We start from the raw sequence: 22,907 nt of genomic DNA on the forward strand, positions 1-22,907 counted from the left end.
TTCTGCTCCCTACTCTGTCTCTGGTGAAGCCTCTCACCACCCCTGAGCCTCTGGCCTGTACCCCAGTTCTGTATGTACAAATAATTAAATCTTTAAGAAAGAAAACAACTAAGCATGCAACTACCAAATGACCCAGCAATTGCAATTGCACTCCTTGACACTTACCCAAAAAAATAAAATTTATGTTCACACAAAAACCTGTGCATGAATGTTCAAAAAAGCATTATAGGCGATAGATTAAAAGAGGAGTGAGCCTTGAGGTCCTTCACTTTGGTTAAAGCAACTGTGTAACATCACACTATGAAATACCACTCAGCAATAAAAAGGAATCAACTAGTAATAGACACAACTTGGATGAATCTCTAGGGAAATAGGCTGAAAAAATACAACCCAAAAAGGTTACATATTGTATGCTTCCACTTAACATTTCTGAAATGACAAAAAAAAATCTAGAGTCAGTTAGCAGTTGCCAGGGTGGGAGGGACAGAGGAGGTGGACCAATTACAAAAGAACAAAACAAGAGATCCCCATGGCTGGAAATTTTCAGAATCTTGACCTTGGTACTGGATACAAAATCTACACAGATGATAAAACTATATACACTATAATAAGCACACAAGTAAATACAAGTAGAACTAGGGAAATCCGAGTAAGACTGGGGAATTGTATGAATGTCAGTATCCTAGTGATACTATAGTAGTTTTAGAAAATGTTACCAGTGAGACTTTAGGGAAAATGTGAAAGGAATGTCTCCATCATTTCTTACAAATGCATTTGAATCTATACATAATTTCAATTTTTAAAAGAAACAAATATCTCTCAAACTGTCCTACTCTACTGGTTTGCCATTTTAAAACTGTATGAATAAGAAATGTGTAGATATCTTATTATTTCATAATATGACTCTGTCTTTCATTCTCAACCTTATCAGACTCCACAATCTTTTATTTCTTTTATGATGAAAAAAGTTATTTTTAGAATTAGCCAGCTGGGTGCAGCTTAGATGATCCCGATGTTGCTGGCAGCATCCACAGCACCCTCGGCAGGAGGCAGTGGGACAGACCCTTCTCCTCCCTCGAGTCTGGCCAGGACCTTGACCTTGGCCACATCATGGTCGCTGCGCTGCCCCAGCCTGTCCGCCCCGAGTTTGACCTGCCCACGAGCAACATGTGCTGCTGTCTCCTCTCTTCCTCCGGGCCACTCGGCTCCAGCCACTTGATGATGGCGATCCAGGCGTTTCTCCTGGGAGCGCTCCAGGGACACCAGGGTTGCCTCCAAGTTGCAACCCCTGCCCCCCCCTCCTCCAAAGGTGGGTGACATGGAGACCCTCTTTTTCTTGCAGCCCTGGGCGCCTTTCAGCACCGCTTCCTGGCTAAGATAGCTTGGGCTTGGGCTAGGGGCTGGGCTTTGGGAGGGGCAGGGGCTTCCTTCTTTACTTTTGGCACCTTCTTCATGAAAAGGCAGAATCCACAATCTTTTAATAACAAATACAAAATGAGCTTTTGAAATCTCTGGAAAATAGCTATTCTAAAAATAATGGCAAAATAAAGGCCTTCTCAGATTTAAAAAAAAAAAAAAACACAACAGAGAAAACAATTGGTAGCAGATTGTATTGCCTTACAAGAAATAATAAAGGTCAGTCATACCTCAATAAAGCTGTTGCAGGTATAAGGAAATAATAGAGGAAGTTTTACAAGCAGACAGCATTTGACACCACACAGTAATTTGAATCTACACACAAAAAAACAAGGAGTGCCTGTGAGGGGAATTATGTAGATAAGTGTAAAAGAAAGTGCAATCTTCTCTTTTATTCTCTTAGCTGATTAAAAGACAATTGCATAAAACCATGTATATGTGTTATTGAACCTAAAACATACAGAAATGCAATGTGTTTGACAAAAAGAGCGGTTGGGAACAAAGATTTACTGAAGTAAGGAAATGACATTAGATAGTAACTTGGATTCACAAAAAAGATTTAGGGTAATCAGAAATAATAAGGTTAGTAAAATAAACTCTACAAATATGTATTCATTTTCCTTTGTTCTCACAGTTTCTTTAAAAGATCTCTATAAGATTACACATAGCACTAAATAATAACAAGAACAATCTATTGTTGGAGTTGTAACATGTACCGGTATAATAGGTATTACAGTAACAGTACAAAGAGAAAGGGGAAATAATGGAGCTACACAGACTAAAGTTTATATTTCAATGGAATCAAATTAGCACAATAAAGTCAACTCTGTCAACGTAAGAGGTATATTTATGTAGTAGTCGTAAAGCAAACAGTATACAAATAAGTTAAATACATGTAAGTTAAAAATCATCACAGTAATATATTATTCTAAAAAGTGTCCACTTAATACAAAAGAAAGCAGCAAAGGAGGAACGGGAATAAAAAAGTATGAGACAAACAGAAAAGAAAAAGCAAATTGGCAGACTTAAATCCCACCATATCACTACTATTATTTAAATAAACATTGACTAAATAATCTATCAAAGGGTAGAGATTATCAAACTTGGTTTTGAAAAATGCAAATATATGTTATTTATAAAAGATAATCTTAAAAAGTCACAAAATGATGTAAAAATAAACTATTATATTATTTTTGAAAAGATAATCTTAAATTCAAAGACACAAATAGGGCGAAATATTTTTATATGTTTTAAAATGATTACCAGGCAGGCCCTCCCTGGTGGCGCAGCAGGTTAAAGCACAGCACTGAGAATCTAAAGCCGCTAACGCATGAGTTCAATTCCCGCCTGCCCCGGAGGTGACCACATGGCGTGGCAGACCTCTCCTGACCCGCCCGCTGCTCCCCTCAGCAGTGTACTTCGTCGATCTGCCTGTTCTGCTCCCCACTCTGTCTCTGGTGAATCCTCTCACCCTCCGCATCTCTGACCTGTACCCCAGTTCTGTATGAATAAATAAATAAATCTAAAAAAAAAAAAAATATTGTTAAAATGATTACCAGGCAAATAGCAACCAAAAGACTATACTAATATACTAATATCAGACAAACAGACTTTAGAACAAAATAAAATGTTACTGAGGTGGAGACTGATAAAAAGGGTGGACCCCCATTAGGAAGATTTAAATTATATACAATTATTATAATTATATACAATTATATATAACCAATATATAGCCTAAATACATAAATATATACAATTACAGATATACGTATATATCTGTAACAGATCCCCAAATTTGGGATCTGAAAGAATTAAAGTGGGAAGTAGACAACCCAACAATAGTTGGAGACCTTCGTGCTTTATTAATAATGGATAGCAAGGCAGAAGACCAACAAGAAAATAGACTTGAACACAATAAACCAATTGGAATTAATAGGCACCCATAAGACAACTAACCAACAACAGCAGAATGCACATACTTCTTAACTGCACTTGGAACATTTCCATGTTAGATCATAGGGTAGGCCATGAAACAAAACTCAATAAACTTAAAAGATTTAAATAATACAGAGTATGTTCTCTAAGCACAACATAATTATTTTAGAAATCACAAAGAAATTTGGGGAATTAACAAAATAAGTGTTAGGTTAAATAACACATTCCTAAATAACTAAGAGGTTAAAGAAGCGATCACAAGGAAAATTAGAAAATACTTTGAGATGAATGAAGATGTAAATGCAGTATACTGAAACAGGATACAGTGAAAGCAGGGCTCAGGGAGAAGCTTATCGTTATAAATGCCTGTATTCAAAAAAAGAAAGACTTCAGGCCCTCCCTGGTGGCACCACAGGTTAAAGCGCAGCACTATGAAGCTATCCGTAGCCACTGCAGCACGAGTTCAATCCCTGACTTGGGGGGTGACCCACATGGCGTGTCAGACCTCTCCTGTCTTGCCTTCTGCTCCCCTCAGCAGTGTACTTCGTCAATCTGTCTGTTCTGGTCCCCACTCTGTCTCTCCTGAGTCCTTTCATTCCCTCACTGGTGAACTCTAACTAAACATTGAAAAAGAATTCATACCAACATACACTATAAGAAAAATAAAATTACAGATCAATATTCCTTATGGATGCAAAAATTCCCCCAAGAAAATACCAACAAGCTGAATTCAGCAACATCACAAACAAGTAGGACTTATCCCTGGAATACAAAGATGGTGATGTCTCAGATCTATAATTTGCCTGCTAATTTTGTCTTTTTTTTTTTCTGGTCCTTTGTTCAGTTTTCACATATTCTTTCTATAAGTGAAACCACCTAATGTTTTTTTTCCTCTGAAGTTATTTCACTTAGCATAATCCCTTTTAGCTCCATCCATTTCTACAAATGGCATGAGTTTATTTTTTGATGACTGAGTAGTATTCCATTGTGTCTATATACCACTTTTTCTTGATCCACTCATCTGTTTTTGTGTCATCCCATTTTTGCTAAGCCTCAGGAGAAAAGGGGACTAAGCCTAGCTTTGTGTCCCCTCCAAGGCAACATATCTTTGCCCAAAGCATTGATTTCTGGAGTAGGTACCACTTTATTATTGTGAGCTAACATTTTGCTTACAGGAGCCCTTGGGCACTCAGGATTCACAAAATTTGTTTGGTGATTAAATGTTTGTTACTGTAGAAAATAAAACTATGCCCCTCCCTCCTGGGTAGCCCCGGGCTCCCCGTGACCTAGTCTGGGATGAGAATCTAATAAACTTGCTCCCTGGCCCATTCACTCAAAGTAACCACACAGACTGTGATTGGTGGTGTCATGGTCACCCAAGGGAAGCCACCATGGGTAGGACTTTCTGCCCCCACTCCACAATGCATCTCCAGGCTCTCCGCTCTTTGTCTCTCCTCCCTTCATGAACTCTGCCAGAACGATGGGGTCTGGGCTTGGCTTCCTAAGGTGTGGCTTGTGCTGCTGGGATTCTGAGGGACCTATCCTACAGCCAAGTAGCAAGAAGCCACTTGTCACAGGGGCTCTTTCACAGGCCGACGTGGCTATGAGGGTTACCGGCCTTCCTCTAGGGTGCCCCTTGCTGCACATCTACTTAGAGAGAATACACTGGCAGTATCCTTAGGAAAGATCTGAGTGGGACAGACCAAGCTTCTAATTCCAGGAGGACCTGGGCCCACCCACTGTAGATTCTCCACAGGGAGGCCACACTTCACCAAGACTGAGCTTGAGCACCTGTTTTTTGAAGAGTTCCTGCCCTTGCAAAGCCTGGTCCATGAGCTGTTGATAGTTGCTCAGCATTGTTCTGCTATAAGAAAAGGCGAGAAGGCCCTCCCTGCCCCACCCCCAACACCAAGCTTTTGGACTAAGGCAACAGCTAGAGCAAAGGCTGCAATGCACAGGGAGGCTGTGTTCATGGAAAGGAGAACGGGGCCAGAGGCCAGGACCTGGCTGGGAAAAAAAGGAAGTTGGAAAGAAAAGAGCAAGCACTCATGGCCCCAGAACCAAAGGGGGGCCCAGAAGCAGGCTGCTGTGAGAAAGGCTGAAACGTGGCTGTGCATGGGAAACTTAGGGTGGGTGGAGTGGGAGTCTGAGTCTGCTGGAATAAGTTCTCCTCTGCATGGAGCCACCCTCCATTTTGCTGTGCGCACACCTTAGCAATCGTGCTGACCCATTTGGCCTTCTCTGTCTTACCTGGGTACCAGGTTCTCTGGGGAATAAGATACCCTGGAGAAAGGACCACACATGGAACAGATTTAAAGGTCATCCTGACATGCTGGCCAGCAGCAGGATTCCTGCAGGTGACGCCTGTGGTTAGAGAGAGTTTTCCACTCAATGGGGAAATCTGGTGCAGTGACCCTTGGCCAGCAGTCACAGCTGACAGTGCCTCTACTCTTGGGAAAGAAAGAGAGAGGAACTGGACTGTGCATCCAGAAACGTCTTAAAAATCATTGCTGCTACAGTTTAGCAATTTCCTGAATATATTGTGAAATGGATTTTTTAAGGATCTCTGCCTAACTTCCCTTTGTTTAAAAATTTTCCAAACAGGAAAACAACATTAGGTAAAAACTAAGGAAATTTTAATAAAGAATAGACTATAATTTAAGAAAATAATCATTGCTACTTCCTCTCTACCTTTCCTTAGGGGGCTGGTGTTCCTGCAAAGTGGCAGGGGAAGTCAGCCAGCCAAACCGTCCAGAAGCGGGGAGTGGCAGTGAGGTCTTGTTGGAGCCCAGAGAAAAAAACTAGGGTGCTGTCAGAGGGGACACAGAGACAGACTCCATCTAAACACCCCGCTGCGGCAGTCACAGGAAGATGTTCTGGCTGGAACATCTGAGTACTCGTGCTCCCGCTGTGCTCCTGTACATATTCCTAATTTTTCATGCACTGAAAATGGCCTCCTGCTCCATGGACCACAAGCTTCGGGGTCTTTGCATGGGCCTAGAAGGCTCAGCGCCCTTGGCTGTCCACCTGCCTGCTTCCGTGACCCCTTCTCACCTCGCAGACACAACCCATGCCCATACCCCCACCCCGCACCTCTTTCTCCAGCACTAGTCCTATGGTTTCCGGCCCTATCGGCATTTGCATCCGCGTGTGATTGTTGTCAGTCTCCCCAGCTAGCCCTTAGGTCCTCAAGAATAGGGCTATGTCTGCTTTGTTCGCCATGGCAGCTCAGCCCCTGGCACAATGCCCAGGCAGAGGAGGATGGGCAAGTTTCCATGAGCCTGGGTCCCAGGTGGCCTCCCTGAGTCTAAGGGCACCTGAGAGCTGTTCCCCAGAGGGGCGTCTGGCAGATGCCCCTTCCCCTTCCGTACGTGTAGCTGAGGCTCCAAGGAGGCCACGAAAATGAAAGTTAAGCCCAATAATGAAAAGGGACTGGCCAGAAAAGCACAATCTCGTCCTCGACAAAAGAAGAGACTGGATGAGCCTGGCAGTGCCAGCTCTCACTCGGGCAGCTGAGCTCAATAGACAACCGGGAATAGCCGCCTCAAGATACGTGGAGGTCAGGCTAGAAGAGAATGAACAGGTCACCAGCAAAGCAAACAGCTGGGCGGTGGTCCCTGCTTTGAGAAAGGAGCGGAGAGGGAGGAGGGGAAGCAGAGCAGGGAAGATGAACAAAACTCTCGGGATTTTCCCGGAGCTTATCTCCTATCTTAGTCTCCCTTACCCAACCGTGAAGCTGCCTGTGGGGCCACCCCAGGTGTGTAGCAGGGGCTGTGCAGGCTGCGTACCTGCGCTGGGGATCGGAGCTCTCCCGGGCCCTGGGCCACACTGAGCCTCTCAGCCTCCCCCCCTGGAAATCTGAAAATGAGAGAGAGAGAAAGGAAAAGGAGAGAGGGAAAATTGAGCTTTGAGTTGCCAAGATTCCCAAGGAGGCCCAAAGAAGCCAGGAACACCAGACTACAGCAAGAAGCAGCAGGGAGAATAAGAGAAGCAGGCAGGAGTGTCCAAGTCGGGCTCTGTTTCCCACCGGAAGCATTCTTTTACCCCCCACTCTCGGCTCAGCCATTCTCAATGACCCAGGGTCCCAGAAGAAGCCAGGTCTGTGTCTGGGGAGAGGTCTGCTCCACTCCCAAACAAGAGTTTAAGGATCTGTTGCCAATGTCACTGACATTCCCATCCTCAAGGAGTCCTAACGTCAGATTAGTTCCATCATGGAACAGGCTCAAGTTTTCCCAAGAAAAAGGTTTATAACCCAACACTAAGTATTATTTCAGCCAAAGGGGCCAGGTGTGGGGTCAGTGATGGCACTCTGCGTGAAGGGTGAACAAGGAGGTGCTGCTGAAACCGAGGAGGGGCTTTGCAGAAGAAAGCTGGTCAAATCTAGCTGGGCCCTTAGGCAGCAAGGGACAGGAAAGTGTCCTCCGGGAGGGTCAGGGCGGAGCGTGCACACCCATGCATCGATGCACCTGTGCACTGTGTCTACATGTGTGGGGCATGGGCAGCCGCTGGGCGCATCTGAGGCCCAGCCCTCAGCAGCCAGGGAAGAAACGCTGCCCGAGGCTGGCAGGCCCCGCGCTGAGAGCGACCGTGCGGGCTCCGGACTCCCACTGCTCCGTTCCAGAAACCGTGTGGTTTTGCCTGAGCTCTCCGTGCTCACGCGGACCATGGAGTCCGGCGGGGCATACTATTCTGTCTCCTAGGTGAGCACAGAGCCTGCACAGGCTCTAATAGTGTCAGTGGGACTAATCGTGTATGTCGAATGAACAGAGACTCAACAAAAACAGTGAACCAAATGTTGGACAAAGAAACAATCTCAAAATGAGGCTGTGTCTTTTGGAAGCAAAACCTTCCCTGGGGACAAAGCAGGGTCTCCGGAGAAGTTAAGCTATGACCGGAAGATGCGGCTAGTGCCACCTGCATCCTGCGTATCAACACCCACACTCACCTCCTCCAGTGAGACCCACACACTTTACCAGAAGCACCTACAGTTGTAGGCCTCATTCCTGAAAGCGGTACACTCCCCGAGGGCCAAAAGCTTGTTGGTTCATTCTCTAAGGTACCGCCCGTGTCCATGGCAGCGGGCAGAAGAAAGGGCTGAACAATCTCGGTCCTTATTCCCACGCGCACCGTGAGCCTCTGGGGCCTGGCACACCGGGAGCACACCACGGAAGTGGGTCGCTGCGTGGCGTCTGCAGCAGACCTCACCCCAAGCTCCACCGAGTAGGGCCTGCACTCATCTCTTGCCCCTGAAGCCTCATAAACCAAGACCATCATGCTGAGGCAGCCTCTGGCTCCCCAAGCCCAGTCCCCTTTCCTTAGGGGCGGGGAGACCAGTTCTGCACACCGGATGCCTCACCCCTTCACTGAACACGAGTTTCCTCATCCCAAAGCAGTCAGGAAGATTCACCCGGCAGATGCTGGAGCTGGGACTCTCAGGCCCTTCCTCCCCGATCTGTCACACCTTGATATGGCGTTCTTGGAAGCATTTGCTCTCTGACCTCTGGTCCTGACCCTGCACTGGTCAGAGCTACACAGAGGAAAAAACTGTACGTAAGCAAATTTATTGTTACCACCAAGTACCATCACTACCTTTTCAACATGCATGCCTTACCTGCATGCCACGTTTTGTTTTGTTTTCCCCAGAGCTCAGGACTAAGAACTAAGGGAAAGGAAGCTGAGGGAACCTGTCAGAGGCCCATGCTCCCTGCCAAACCTCAACAGGAGATTTGAGGCTTAACGGCTTGTGGGGTCACATCCTCGCCAGTGCCCCGCCGCACAAGCCTGTGAGCGCCCACGTGAACGCTCTGATGAGGAAGGAGTACCAGAGGCATGGGCTGCTTTCCCAAAAGGAAAAGCGTCTGGTTTGCTTTCTTCATGCCTCACAAGACAGGCTCTCCGCACCGCCAGGCAGACCCAGGGTGGTGAGCTGGTGTCTTGGCAATGAAAGGGGCGGTGTCTCCCCGAGAGGCCCACCAGGCTCTCTGGCTCTTCCAGTTGAGGACAGACAGGGCATTTTTGGCTTCATCATCCCACATGCAGGGCTGCAGAGGTTTTTTACCAGTTAGAAAAGAAGCTGGTTGTGTAGCTCTGGCCCCCGGAGCCCTGGATGGCTTTCGCGGCGCCTCTCCTGAGTGAGTGCCTGGGAAAGGGCAGCGCAGAGGCTGCCACTGCTCCTCAGTCTGTTTGCACAGCCCAGGCCAGCCAAGGCGCACACCATGATGGCCAGGGAGGTGCACAGTGCCAGTGAGAGCTGGGGCTCTTGGGAGGGCCCCCTACCATATTCTGGTAAAACTAGGGAGTAAAGCCGTGGAGTGGGGAGAGACAATGTGGCAGAAGTGGTCTCCGGGAGCATCCAGAACATGCGCCCTGTTCTGTCTGCTCCCCCCACCCTTCTTCCAAGGCTCGACCTGCAGCACAGCTCCCCAGAGGAGCCTCGGCAGGAAACTCCTTTGACCCTGGTTATCGGCACTGAGCACTATCACTTGCAAAAGCACTTTTTGCACGGGAGGGAGGAGGGAGCAAGGCTGAATGTTTGGCCATGGGGAAGGCCTTGCTCCTGTCCACTGGCTTCTGAGCCACCCCATGTGCCACAGTCAGTGTCTCAGGCCTGGCGCAGAGAAATGCAGGGCCCAGAGCGTGACTTTCGGTATGTCTACCCCAATTCCCACCAGAAGATCACCACTCCAGCGCAACACACCACACAGGAGCTCCCACGCTCCTGCCCTCTTCTTAATTCCTACACTTCCAAGGAGACCCTGCCCCACACAACTGTCTAAACTTCCTGAAGTTTCTTGAATACAAGTGAGAGTTAAGAAGCAAAGTGGGGCCCTCCGTGGTGGCACTACGGGTTAAAGCACACTCAATGACTCTCTCACAGCCACTGCTGCATGAGTCTGATCCCCGGCCAGGGAGCTGACCCACATGGCATGGCAGACCTCTCCTGACCCGCCCGCTGCTCCCCTCAGCAGTGCATTTCAGTGGATCTACCTGTTCTGCTCCCCACTCTGTCTCTGGTGAATCCTCTCACCATCCCTACATCTCTGGCCTGTATCTCAGTTCTGTACACATAAATAAATAAATCTTAAAAAGAAGAAGAAGAAGCAAAGGAACACTCTCCCCATAGAAGGGGGTGCTCTCGGGGGCTTCGGGGGCTCCAGCGGCCCAGGCTCCACCCCGACCAGCAGTGGATTCTCAGCCCCTATAGAAAGCGCCAGGTGAACTCTCCCGTCTGTTTTAGCAACTGCATGTGAAGATGAAGAGGGTGAGGAGGGCCCTGAGCGCCCAAGCTCTCCCTAGGGAGTCAGAACTCTCAGAGGGCTGAGGCCACGCCTTAATCAAGTTTCACTCAGAGGCGTTGTGTGGCAGGAACGGGGATGCTAATCGGTACCTGTCCACCTGCACATCCTCAGCCCTGGCAGGGACGAGGCACCAACTGGTATTTACTGCTAAGGCTCGCGCTGAGTGCTTTCATTTATGACACTTCATTTGATAAGATAAATGTTTGGTGAATTAAATGTACTTGATTCACACTCTTGGAACTCCAGTATTGCCTCAATTCCTTCTTCTTCCTTATCTTTTTCATTGGGTACTTGTAGGAAGCAGGTGGCATTGATATGAAAGCATTTTCAGGTGAAGTGCTACTTTATTTCTTGTGGAGAGCTGAACATCGAGCTACCCACATCTCACGCGGATGCCTCTGACACAGCATTTCCAGAGCAAACTCCACCTTAGTCCCCAGCCCTGTTCCCCCAGTGTGCACCACATGCTCAAGTCAAAACTCAGGGGCCCGCCGGGCGTCTCTCTTTCTCTTTCTCCTTACAGCCAACCCTCCCGCATTCCTTCTGGCTCCACATCTAGAAAATATTTAGAAGATGGCAGTTTTCAGCACCCTCACTCCCTCGTTGCTCCCCACACCCCGCCCTTGTCCTGGTCCGCCGATGTCCTCTCACCCCTGACGACTATCCAAGTCCTTCACCAGCTCTTTGCTTCTGCCCTTGCACCTCAGGCTTGGCAATATATAAGAAAACAACTTGTGCACCTACCATTTAGTTTCAGAAATCCCACTTCTAGGAAACTGTCCCACAGATAGATGGGTAAAATAGAAATGACATGTACGCCAAGTCTCCCACTATGGTGCTATTTTTTTTTTTAAAGATTTATTTATTTATGCACACAGAACTAGGGTATAGGCCAGAGGTGCAGGGGCAGTGAGGATTCACCAGAGACAGAGTGGGGAGCAGAACAGGCCGACTGCTGAGGGGAGCAGCGGGGTGGGTCAGGAGAGGTCAGCTCGCCATCTGGGTCACCTCCGGGCCTGGGGATCAAACTCATGCTGAAGTGGCTTTAGCTTCTTAGTGCTGTGCTTTAACCTGCTGCGCCACCAGGGAGGGCCCATAACATGTGAATTTTTTAAAACTAGATTATAAAAGGTAACACACCTTCCATTTGTCTCTCTCTTTCTCAGAGCACCCTTGGGACCCCACAATCAGTTTGTAAAGAAGTTCAAACTAGCCCACACAGAGCAGCAGGAAGGCCTGCAGCAGATAACCAGCATCAACTGTAAGTTATGAAAATCGGGAGGACATGGTAGATGGTTCCAGTCCACAGCCTTCAGCCGTCCTCCAGCTGAAGCTCCAGACACTGGAGCAGAAATAAGCCATCCTACTGTGAGCTACCCAAATTTCTGACCTACAGAATCTGTAAGCACAGTAATGGCTATTTTATACCACTAAGTTTGGGGGTAATTTGCTACACAGCCATAGTAACTGCAATACCACCCCATTAACTTTGGACTTAAATATTAATTGCTTTGGTCCTCCCTGGTGGCTCAATGGGTTAGGACACAGCACTGCAGGCAAGCCGCAGATGCTTTAGCATGAGTTAGATCCCCAGCCTTGGAGGTGATCCACATGGCGCGGCAGACCGCTCCGGACTCATCCACTGTTCCCCTCAGCAGTGTACTTCATCAGTCGGCCTGTTCTGCTCCCCACTCTGTCCCCACTCTCACCACCCCTGCACCTCTGGCCTGTACCCCAGTTCTGTATGCATAAATAAATAAATAAATAAATATTTAAAAATTTAATTGCTTTGACTAATGGAACGTTAGCAGATATGTCATTTAAAACAGAGGCCTGAGGGTGATTTGGTGATGGGAAGCCCAAGGGGGTTACAACTGAGATGGAAAATACACAAAATGATGTAAAAATAAACTATTATATTACTTTAAAAAAAAAAAAAAAACGGAGGCCTGAGAGCTACGCACACGTGTGGTTAGGCCTGTGGTCTTATGTGTCTGTCATAGCTGTGGGAAGAACATGCCCTGGGTCTCCTGCTGTCCATGGAGACTGAGAGGAACATAGAGCAGCCTAAATCCAGTCAGATCAGTGAAGTCTAGCCAGCATGAAATGTAGGTATAAAGATAAAAATTGCTGTTTGAAGCCACTCTGTTTTGAATGGCTTATTATGCAGTAACGATGATGGCATCAGATACCTGATCAAAAAGCACTCCATACTAAATGAATAGAAACTGAGAAAAAAAGAGCCTCACTTTATATCCTCTTAACAGCCAAACCACACCGAGAAGAAATATCTCTAACAACTCGAAAACACAGAACTTTGTACATCCCACAAAGATATAAACTAAGGACAAAAGAAACCACAAGGAATGCTTAAACAACACTCACTAGTGTTATAGTCAGTAAAAATATCCACGTTATTCTCTTGAAACAAATACACATATATGCTACACACACCTTCCACATCTATGCAAGGATTGTTTAGATCTTGATTTGAACAATTCTAAAAAGTCATTTTTAAGATAATCAAGGAAAGGTCCTCCCTGGTGGCCTAGGAGTTAAGTCTCAGTGCTACCACTAGCAACTGCCCGAGTTCAATCCCCAGCTAGGGAGGTGGCCTACATGGTGCAGCAGACTTCTCCTATCTCAGTCGCTGCTCCCCACAGTGTATTTCAGTCACTGCCTGTTCTGCTCCCCACTCTGTCTCTGGTGAATCCTCTCACCACCCCCCACTCATGCCTCTGGTCTGTAACCCCAGTTCCACATAAAAATAAAATAAATAAAATCTAAAAAAAAAAAAAAAAAACAAGGAAAATTGAACATAAGCTTGGGTATTAGGTTATATTAAGATCTAGCTTATTTTGTTGGCTGTGATAATGTTATTGGATTAAAATAAAAACACCTGTTAACTATTAGAAGAAAGTACATCCTATAGCATTTGTGATTGAAATGACACATATAGATATTAACTGAAAATACTTGAGCCAAGAAAAATGTTGGCGGAATACAATAAAAACCAGTTGGCAAAACTCCTCATTGTTGAAGCTGGGCGGTGGGTTTAAAGTCCATCATACCATCTCTTCTCCTTTTTTTTTTAATAATATAATAGTTTATTTTTACATCATTTTGTACATTTTTTTCCATCTCAATTGTAATCCCTCTTCTCCTTTTATCTGTGTTTAAAATATTCATCTGCAGAGCACTTTCTGCACCCTACAGAATGAAAACCAACACACCTCATCAGCATGACATGAGCCTCCAAGGACAGGCCCAGACAGCGTTCCTTCTACCAGGCATGAAGGCTAGAGGGCCAGGAGTGGGGGCCTCTCTAAGCCAGCCCTGGCTCTACCACTGTCCTCAGCTGGCACCTCCCCAAACCCAAGCTGGTAAGACATTGACCTGGAGAACCCAGCACTGGCCATCCAAGGTCAAATACAGGGATCTGGGAAGTGGGCTCACAGTTTTGCAGCATAACTTCTGAAACAAGCACACCGCCTTAGTTACTACTCCACTGGGGGACAGTCAGGATCCAGTAGGACCACTGGGCCAGAAAGGATCTCCAAATACAACCCGAGAAGCATGGCAGAGACCTTTGCAGGCCCCCAGAGATTCACACAGGGTGCACAAGTTCAAGATGGGAGGAAACGGTCCTTGTGCTGAGATGACCAACAGGAGATAGCACCAGAACACCCCCAACAGAAGTTCGGGAAAGTGTTGTCAGGCTACATGAGCCAAGGCCACTGTCCTTCAGACTGCATGAGTCATAGTCCATGTGACATGCTGAGCTCTGGGCTCTGGTCTGAGCCTCCCTGACTTTAGGATAGTGAAGGCTTGGGCAGGGCAGCCCAAATCACACCCTGGCAAGGGCCCCAGAGTCACATTTCAGCCCCAGAAGCTGAAGAAGTCAAGTCTAGAGAAGACTGGAGCTGAAGTGAGAGCACAGTGAGCTCCTGTTAAGCCAGCTGCACCAGAGGGCAGAGCCAGAGCCGAGAGGTAGGCGGGGTGAGGAAACCCACCCCAAACGAATAGAAAGTAGAACTTTCCAACAGTGAAGTCACCTGCCTGGGAGGCCACTGGGGTATTCACACCAAGGCAGAGTTCCTGCATCAGGGAACATGAGAGCAGACATTCTGGCATCCACCAGGAGTTAGATGCTCAGAATAAAAGGGCGGCAGCTTGACATTGGAAGAGACCTGGCCCTCAGAAACCACGGAGCTGCAGAAGGCAGTGCGCAGAGCACACCCATCTCCTCACTCACAAGTGAAGGAATCCACACAACTGGAGGAAGCAGAACTAAAGTCTCTTCAGACCAGCCTTTTCCATGGCCAGCTTCCCCCACCACAAAACATGGGCCAATCCAATTCCATGGAATCTGTAAACCCACTGGCTGCAGGCAGAGCCCCCATGGGGTGGGATAGAACACTCAGGAGATGAGAAGCCAAACACAACTGGGAACAAGGAGCCTGGGCCAAGCTCTGTAGGCCCAGGTAGGAATCTTGCCGGCTGGTCAGGCAATCCAGAAGGCCGCTGCCTACAAGGAGCAACCACCAAAATGCCAGGTGCCAGCCAGCCCCTCTTGGAATCAAGGTTCCAGGCTTGGGCCTCCCTGGTGGTGAAGGGATTAAGTCCCAACGTTATCAGGCTATCTGCAGTTCCATCCCCAGCCAAGCTGCTGACCCACACGGCGCAGCAGACCTCTCCTGCTTCCCTCAGCAGTGTATTTCAGTCAATCTGCCTGTTCTGCTCCCCACTCTGCCTCTGGTGAATCCTCTCACGCCCCACACGTCCTGCCTACACCCCAGTTCTTATATGCATAAATAAATAAAAATAAATCTTAACAAAAAAAAAAGGGGGTCCAGGCTTGGTTATGAGGTCATCTTGTCCACTCTGAAAGATCTCTGAAGCAAGATAGAAGAGCAGTCCTCTTCAGTTAAAGCTCTTCAATTAAACTAAACTCTGCAAATTCATTGTACTTGTTTCCTCTCCCCCATGGGGCTGAAGGATAGTGGGAGGCATCACTGTTCCTCATCTCAGAAATAAATTGTCAGAGGTAGAGGGGACTTTGGACATCATCTAGTTAAATCTCTCATTTTACAGATGGAAAAACACTGAGGCCCTACCCAACGCATACAGCCAGTTTGGGCAGTGTGTTAAGGATTGATTACAACCTGAGTTTCTGACCCCCACCCAGGAGGTTTCCACTATTTTTAACCCCCAGCCCACACTACCCTGTCCTTTGCTCAAATGTCCTACTTCCTGATCCTTTTCTGTCCTCCAAGCCCTCCCCACACTCTTGCTAAATTTTCCATCTTCCCAGAGCAGGAGGCAGGAAAGTGACGCGGCTCTCCAGCTGTGCTCAGTGTATGGCATTTCGGTTTGCTCAAGTCAGCGAGCTGGCTGTTCTTCTAGATCTCTCATATTAGGCCTCTGGAGCTCCCGACAGAATAAGCTAATGTTGTGAATGTGTTTTGTAAGCTGTAAAACACTACGCAAACATGCTGCACTATTTTAAAATATGAAATAATACAACCCCTTTGATCATGCTCTCAAGTGTCTTACCTCTGTGAGCAGAGAAAGCAGGCACAAACTTGAGTTTAAGGAAATTGAAGGTAAAGTCTCTCAGCAGACTGTGCGCCCCTGAGGGCAGAGTCCAATTCCTGCTCTTTCCTTTGTTCATTGCAGGTCACCCAAGAACAGGCATTCAGAAGATGCTCGACAAAGTTTCCTGAATATGTGGATAAAATTTTACTTTGGGGCCTTCCCTGGTTGTGCAACGGGTTAAAGTGCAGCACTGAGAAGCTAGTCGCAGTAGCTTCAACTAGAGTTTGATCCCCAGCCAGGAGCTGACCCACATGGCGCGGCAGGCCTCTCCTGTCTCGCCCACTGCTCTCCTCAGCAGTGTACTTCGTCCATCTGCCTGTTATGCTCCCCACTCTGTCTCTGGTGAATCCTTTCGCCCCCTATATTCTGGCCTGTACCACTGTGTGCATAAATAAATAAATCTTTTTTTTTTAATTTTACTTTGAACTCCTACTTCTAAGTAGAGCTTAATTGTAGAAATATAAAACGTATAGACAACAGCTGTTACCTGCTTGCAAGTAAGTACTGCATGCAGGCACAGATTAAATGTATGGTAGGACTGCTTGGGAATTCTCTTACCTCCCTTTCTTCTAAAGCATCAAGTGTCTTACTGGTCCTTCCAGCATCCTTGGGAGACACAGTTCCATCTCCAAGCCAAAAGTGCTGGAGAGCTTGGGCCTCTTTAAATACAGGGGGCAGTCCCAGATTTGAGGGATGGAGGAGGGTAGGAGAAGGGAGGGGATGGGGGACAAGGAGGCTATAATCTTGTGAGAGTTCATCGACAGGCCATCAAGGCTCTTTGCTTTCCTCAATGGTTGGGATCCTTCTATTTCTCCTCAGGGAAAATGGCTTCTTAACATATGACTGACAGTGGCCCTACCCATGTCAAGGACTCACTCCTCTATATTTCTGGATTTGATCCCAAGGGTGAGTAAGAGTCCCTTGGAGACTCCCAGTGTGGCTCCATGTGATCCTCCTCCTTACACAGTAAGTAAGGGTCTCTGCTAGAGCAAGGTTCTCTTTAGAATCCTATATGCCCATAAGAGCACAGGCTAGGGAGGAGGGATCACAGCAGTCCTGTGACTGGCCTGAGGCCCAAGGCACAGTGTACATAAATCAAGGAGAAGGCTCACCGCTCCACCCATGGGCACAGCTGACCAGAACCTAAAGTAGAAAGCACATGGGCTGAGAGAATGCCAGGGGCCAACAAACACTAGCTAGAGACAAAATCTGCAAGGCAGGAGACAACTTATTTCCACTTCCATTACCACAGGCAGATTCCAGGAGGGCAGGTTCCCAGCTCATTGCCCAGATAAGACCAGTTTCTACGACTGTATTGGCAAATAGGAAAAGGAACGGAAAGGAACACTGATACAAATGCAGTATCAACACCAGCAGTGATGTCCCTAGCACCAACTGAAAAACCACAAACCGAAGTCCCCACCACTAGATTGCCCACCAAGTCCTAGCCCACCAGGAGAGCCTTGAGTCCTAAGGAGACACTGGGCCCTGGCAGCAGGCCTGTAGGTCTCAGGTCTCACCCACCATGTCACTATTTAAAACTGATTTCTGAGCAGGAAAGATGTGACCAGGCAAGTGAAGAGAAGATTAAGTGTGTAAAGCATCTACAAGAATGCCTGTGATGAAGCATGCATGCAGGAGTGGTAGCTATAATAGTTTGCCATAGTCAGCTCCAGTCTATTGCACATAGGCTAGAGATCCCAAGAACAGACTCGCCCAGATAGCCCATACATGGCAGGTCTGTCCCTCCCACCTCCACCATTAACAAGAGAAAGGGCCCCATTTCAGACATGACTGACTAAGGACTAGTGAGAAGAGAGAGGACTTATTGAAGCCCAAATCCTGTCTCCTAGCAGCCTCCTCCTTACATGTGCAGGGAGAGCTCCCCAAAACTGAGGTGGAAAAATATAACCCTGGAATGTCTAAAAGCTTTGTCTTCTAAAACTCATCATCTTAACTACTCAGAGGAGGAGAATTTTAGGAAAGAACAGGAAAGTGACCCACTGCGCTTTTTCTGCTTCCCACACTCCTGCAAATTCTGGCTCTTCGTTCGCTGGACTCCCAGTTCTTTCTGTCAAAAGTCCTCAACATATCCTTTAAAAACCTGAAGTCTCTTGGCCAAAAGAATTAAATTTGAATCTGAATGGCCTCTAGATATAATTCCCAGGTTTTGGAGGAAACTGAGGACAGAGGACTCTCTTTAAATGACAACAGAGGACTACCATCCCATAATCTAGAATACAAAATGCCGAAATGCCTTAGGACAAATGACACCCTTTCCAATCATCAATTATTAGAGGAAAAAAGACAGAAGTTACAGATTTAAAGAAACAGAAGAGATATATCAAACAAATGCAATGCATTAGATTACAGTACCAACAAACCACCTGTAAAAATAAATGCCTAAAATAATCATAAAAACTGACTTTTGCTGAGATTAAAAAGCCTGTTTGGATGTGATTATGTGCTGTGGTAACACTACACAGAGAGGAAATACATAGTGAAATATTGATGATGTAGTGTTAGGATATCTGGAAGTTGCTTCTAGGAAGGGAAAGTGAGGGCGATAAACTTAGTCAAGAGTTGCTGACAGCTGTGAATGAACAATGGGAACATGGGAGTTTGTTAGCTTATTCTCTTCAAGGCACATTTGAAGTTTTCTATAATGACACTTTTTTAAAAGATAGCCTTTCTCTCCCTTAATATCTCCACACTTTTTAAAATCAGCAGCATATTATCAATGTTAATAATCTAGGAATTATATTATCGTAACCACCTCTCCCCGACAAGGTACAAAAATGGCTGCCCTCTTTGAATGAAATTTAGACATCATCACCACTCAGAAGTTAGATGAATTTAATGCCATGACATGTCCGCCCTGAGAATCCTGTCACTAGGGCCAACATGATCTCTAAAGGGTAAAGGACCAATGACCATTATTTCCAAACCTAGCAAATGTATCCTTGCATTTTATCCTCACAAATTAATCTCAGATTTTTCTAGAATTATAGTATGTTAGCCGACATTGATAATAAGTCTGGTTAATTACAGACCAGAGATACCACGCCTGACCAGTCCCCTAAGAAGGGAACTCGGGTGTGACTCTCCAAGCAGCCCTCCCCACCTTCCGGCAAATGAGCAGGTTCTCTGTGCCCAGCTGTCTCTGGCTCACAAAGTCTCCCTGGCATATGGGCTGGAAGTGAGCAAGAGGCAACCTCAACCTTGATCAGAGATTTTAAAGGATAAATAAAGAGGTGCCTCCCCTGGTTCACCCCGCCTCTCCTCCACACCCCTGAACTTGGTCCCATCCTGCTCACTCCCTCTACGGGTCTAGACCACATCTACCTGCCACACCTGCCTTTCTCTGCCTCTCACCCCTGTTGTTCCAGCATGCCTTCTGGCTCTGCCTCTCTTCTAACTTGACACTGCTTCTGTAAGTACTGCCTATGAGGCACTTCTCAGACACCGAACTGCCCACAGTGTCGCTTGTAAGATCCTTCGATGATTTGTCTCTTCCAGAGATGTCTGATCATCCAGTCTGTGACATGCTAGAGAACAGGGAGCCCTGGATACCCTTCCAGATCCTAAACAAATCCAGCATAAGAGCTTACTCTTGGTCCTGAGAAATAAACCTTGGCTGACTGAATGAAGATCAATTTGCAAATGTCAAAATATGTCAAAATGTCAAAAAAGCACAAGACTGGTGTAGATTAGACAGGCTGCACTGATCTGCATGGCTGCTTTGTGCAATTTTTTTTATTATTATTAAAGGGGATTCCTGGGGTCTGATAAAGTTTCATCTTGAACTGGTGGTTTGTCATGGATGTATGTATAGGTAAAACCCTATTGACTTGAGTACCTGACTGTGTCAGGCATACCTCTGTAAAAACAGGTAAACGTATCAATGAATGAAAGGTTTCCTTTCCTTCAGGAGGATGCAGCTCACACAGCTTGGAGAGTGAAGCCTGAGGCAGTGTTCAGCCTGCCTTGACCTAAACACAACCTATCTAACTGTCCATGCACCCCTGAGACCAGACGCAGTGACTCTCTTGTGGGACCCTCCAATGCCCAAAGTGCCCGTCACCCAAAGGGCTACAAGGTACATGGACGTGGCGGTGCTGCTGCTCGTGGAATTCAGGTCAGGCTCTTCAGCCACATAGGCTGTAGCCAAGCCCTCACAGAGCCCAAGTGAGCTCAGTGTGAGCAGGAATTCAGCCTGAGGTGACAAGGGGTAATACGGCAACTAAAAAGAGTCAGGATTCGGCTCCCCCAAAACCGTAATTTCTGTTTCCCTCTGGGGTTAGTAAAATGATCGCCCCCCCTTACCTGACCTTCCACCTGCCTCTATGAGGTTTCCAACTGCTCCCAAATTGACAAGCTTGCTGGAAACTGAGCTAATGCTCTTCCCTGAATGCCCAAAATCACATGCCACAAGGTTTTTTCACCATCAAGGGACCATCCTGTTCAGCAGCATCTCAGAAAAGAACATGCTAAATTTGGCATCAGGTACCTGAGACACTCTGGTGAGAGGAAGTAGAAATCACTCTGATGCTGAAGGAAAAATAAACCATGGAGGTGCTGCCCAGCTGACATGCTGTGACAAGCTGAGTTTCGGCTTAGAAGAGTAAATTCCGTCTCCTGAGCACCCCTAGTCCTGAGCTCTGGCGACAAACAGCTCATACCCTGAGCCTGCCAGCCACAGGACCTTGGCACCACAGGCCCATGTGTGAGCCTTACCCACAGCCAGGAAAGAGATCATGTGACTGCTGATCCGGCAGGGGCCATGGATCCTCTAACCCATGTTGGGGGTCAGCCCTGTAGCAAAACTGCAGATGGAGGGAAGTGAAACACTGAACAGGAATATGAGCAGTGGACTCTATCCTCCTCCCTGTCATTATAAAACATATTCTGGTATCTGCAACATCAGACAAATGATGAGCAGAGTGCCAGATTCCCCATATAGAGAGCTCTCCAAAAAAGGTGTTTTTCCATTCAGTTATAGATGCTTTCCCCATGGAGGAAGAGCTCTAAAGCCTGGATGAGCCTCCTTCAAGCTAAAACTCAAATAGCAGTTCAACACGCAGCAAAATGGATAGCATTTGCAGTGTTAAGAACCGTGTGCTCCCAACTGCATTACTGTAATAACTAATGTTAAATGGACAAATCCCACTCCTAAAAGGGAAGCTCACAGCCTGGCTTGTCTGCAGTAGGTTTCAGGCTACTAAAAGCTGTTCATTACTGTTAGCTGTCCAAAAAAATTACTTCTGAGGAGACAAACACATCAGAGGCATATTGGGCAACTGAAAAGCAAAAATTATGCTCCCTTACAACTGATGAGCTCCCACACCAGGGCATCGTTACCAGTAGACTCACATGAAGACATAAGCACTCCTGGTTTTGCTGCTCCCTAGGCCTACCTGGAGTAAAGATAATATGCCTTCCATTTTATCCTGGTGTCTCTTGGTAGCTTTCCTGAGTTTTTGGTTTATTATATATTGATTTACTATACTGATTTGTTATATATTAGTATTCTCTTCCACTGCATTCAGAACCACTTGACTGTTTTAGAAACTAGGTTGGCATAAATTCTAAACAAACTGTACTCACAGTATTTAGTCATTGATGTTCTAGTTGAAGTAGTCTATGTGGATTTCACCCTTACCACTGGTTTGAGGTGGTAATAAAAATCACAAGACAGCAGGAACATATCTGCTGCCAGATGATTCAACACCATTTTTACTTCACCACAAAGTGTTTTTACTAAACCTTGGTGAAAGCACATGACCTGTTAGTATCGTTGAACCTAAATAACTACCTTTTGGGGTCCAGAGGCATCTTCCTCCCTCCCAAGATGGTTATGGCTATTAAATACCTGAGAACAACATATGACCAAGTTCATGGTTCAACTATTTCTATGTCTCTCTGCTCCTCACAGTGACACTTATCTTTCCTGATGGCCACTCCCATTGTGCTCTTTCCTCGACCCAACACAATGGATACATGCAGTCAGAGTGGACGTTTCCCATCCCACTATTTCCCAATGCAGAGGGACCAGACTGAGGTTACATAAGCCCCTCCTGAGTCCAGCTTTGGGGGGAAGAGAATTTAGGGTTCGTGACGGAGTCACGGTGTGTAGGCCCCGACTGACCCTGCACTCACCATCCTGCCTTGCCAAGACAGGGAAGTCGGAGAGGGAGGGTCACTTAGCACGACCACTTAGTTTACCCAAGTAGGTAGCATTCAAAGTGCAGACAGACTCCGACCCAGCAGTCCAGACTAGATCGTGGATAGCGGGCCCTAGCCCCGGCCTCAGACTGCAGCTCCCCGCCCCCCACCCCCGGGTGCCGCGACGCGCGCTTACCTGCCCGGGCCTGGACCAGAACCCGGACCCGCGCCAGGGCCGGGGGGTCCCGCAGTCACCCGCGCCGCGCCAGCCGCGGGGAGCTGTCCGCTGCCAACCGGTGCTGAAGGCGGCTTCCCAGTACCGGGGCCCAAGCCCGGACCGGGTCCTCCGGGCGGCAGCGGCCCATCGCCAGCGCCACCCTCCAGGCTGGCCTCGTTGCCCATGGCGGGCAAGCGGGCGGACGGGTTGGGTAGTTCTGGGCCCGGGCCGGCGGCTCCCGGGCGGCTGCTCACACGCTCGGCGCCGCAACTGGGGCC

At 47.2% G+C, this 22,907-nt stretch overlaps 1 protein-coding gene across 3 annotated transcripts in view; it reads right to left on the bottom strand.

The window, feature by feature from the left end:
* The window catches only part of BSN (bassoon presynaptic cytomatrix protein), an 82,634-nt gene extending 59,757 nt beyond the window's left edge, over window positions 1-22,877 (bottom strand). For all 3 annotated transcript variants that reach the window (XM_012720249.1, XM_012720250.1, XM_012720248.1), the window contains exon 1: window positions 22,609-22,877. In XM_012720249.1, the coding sequence (XP_012575703.1) occupies window positions 22,609-22,814 (206 nt within the window). In that variant the 5' untranslated portion in view covers window positions 22,815-22,877. The remainder of the gene's footprint in view (window positions 1-22,608) is intronic.
* Between the last annotated feature and the right edge of the window lie 30 nt (window positions 22,878-22,907).

This window comes from Condylura cristata, unplaced genomic scaffold, assembly GCF_000260355.1.
Source record: "Condylura cristata isolate star-nosed mole 26May11 unplaced genomic scaffold, ConCri1.0 scaffold00004, whole genome shotgun sequence".
Taxonomy (NCBI): domain Eukaryota; kingdom Metazoa; phylum Chordata; class Mammalia; order Eulipotyphla; family Talpidae; genus Condylura; species Condylura cristata.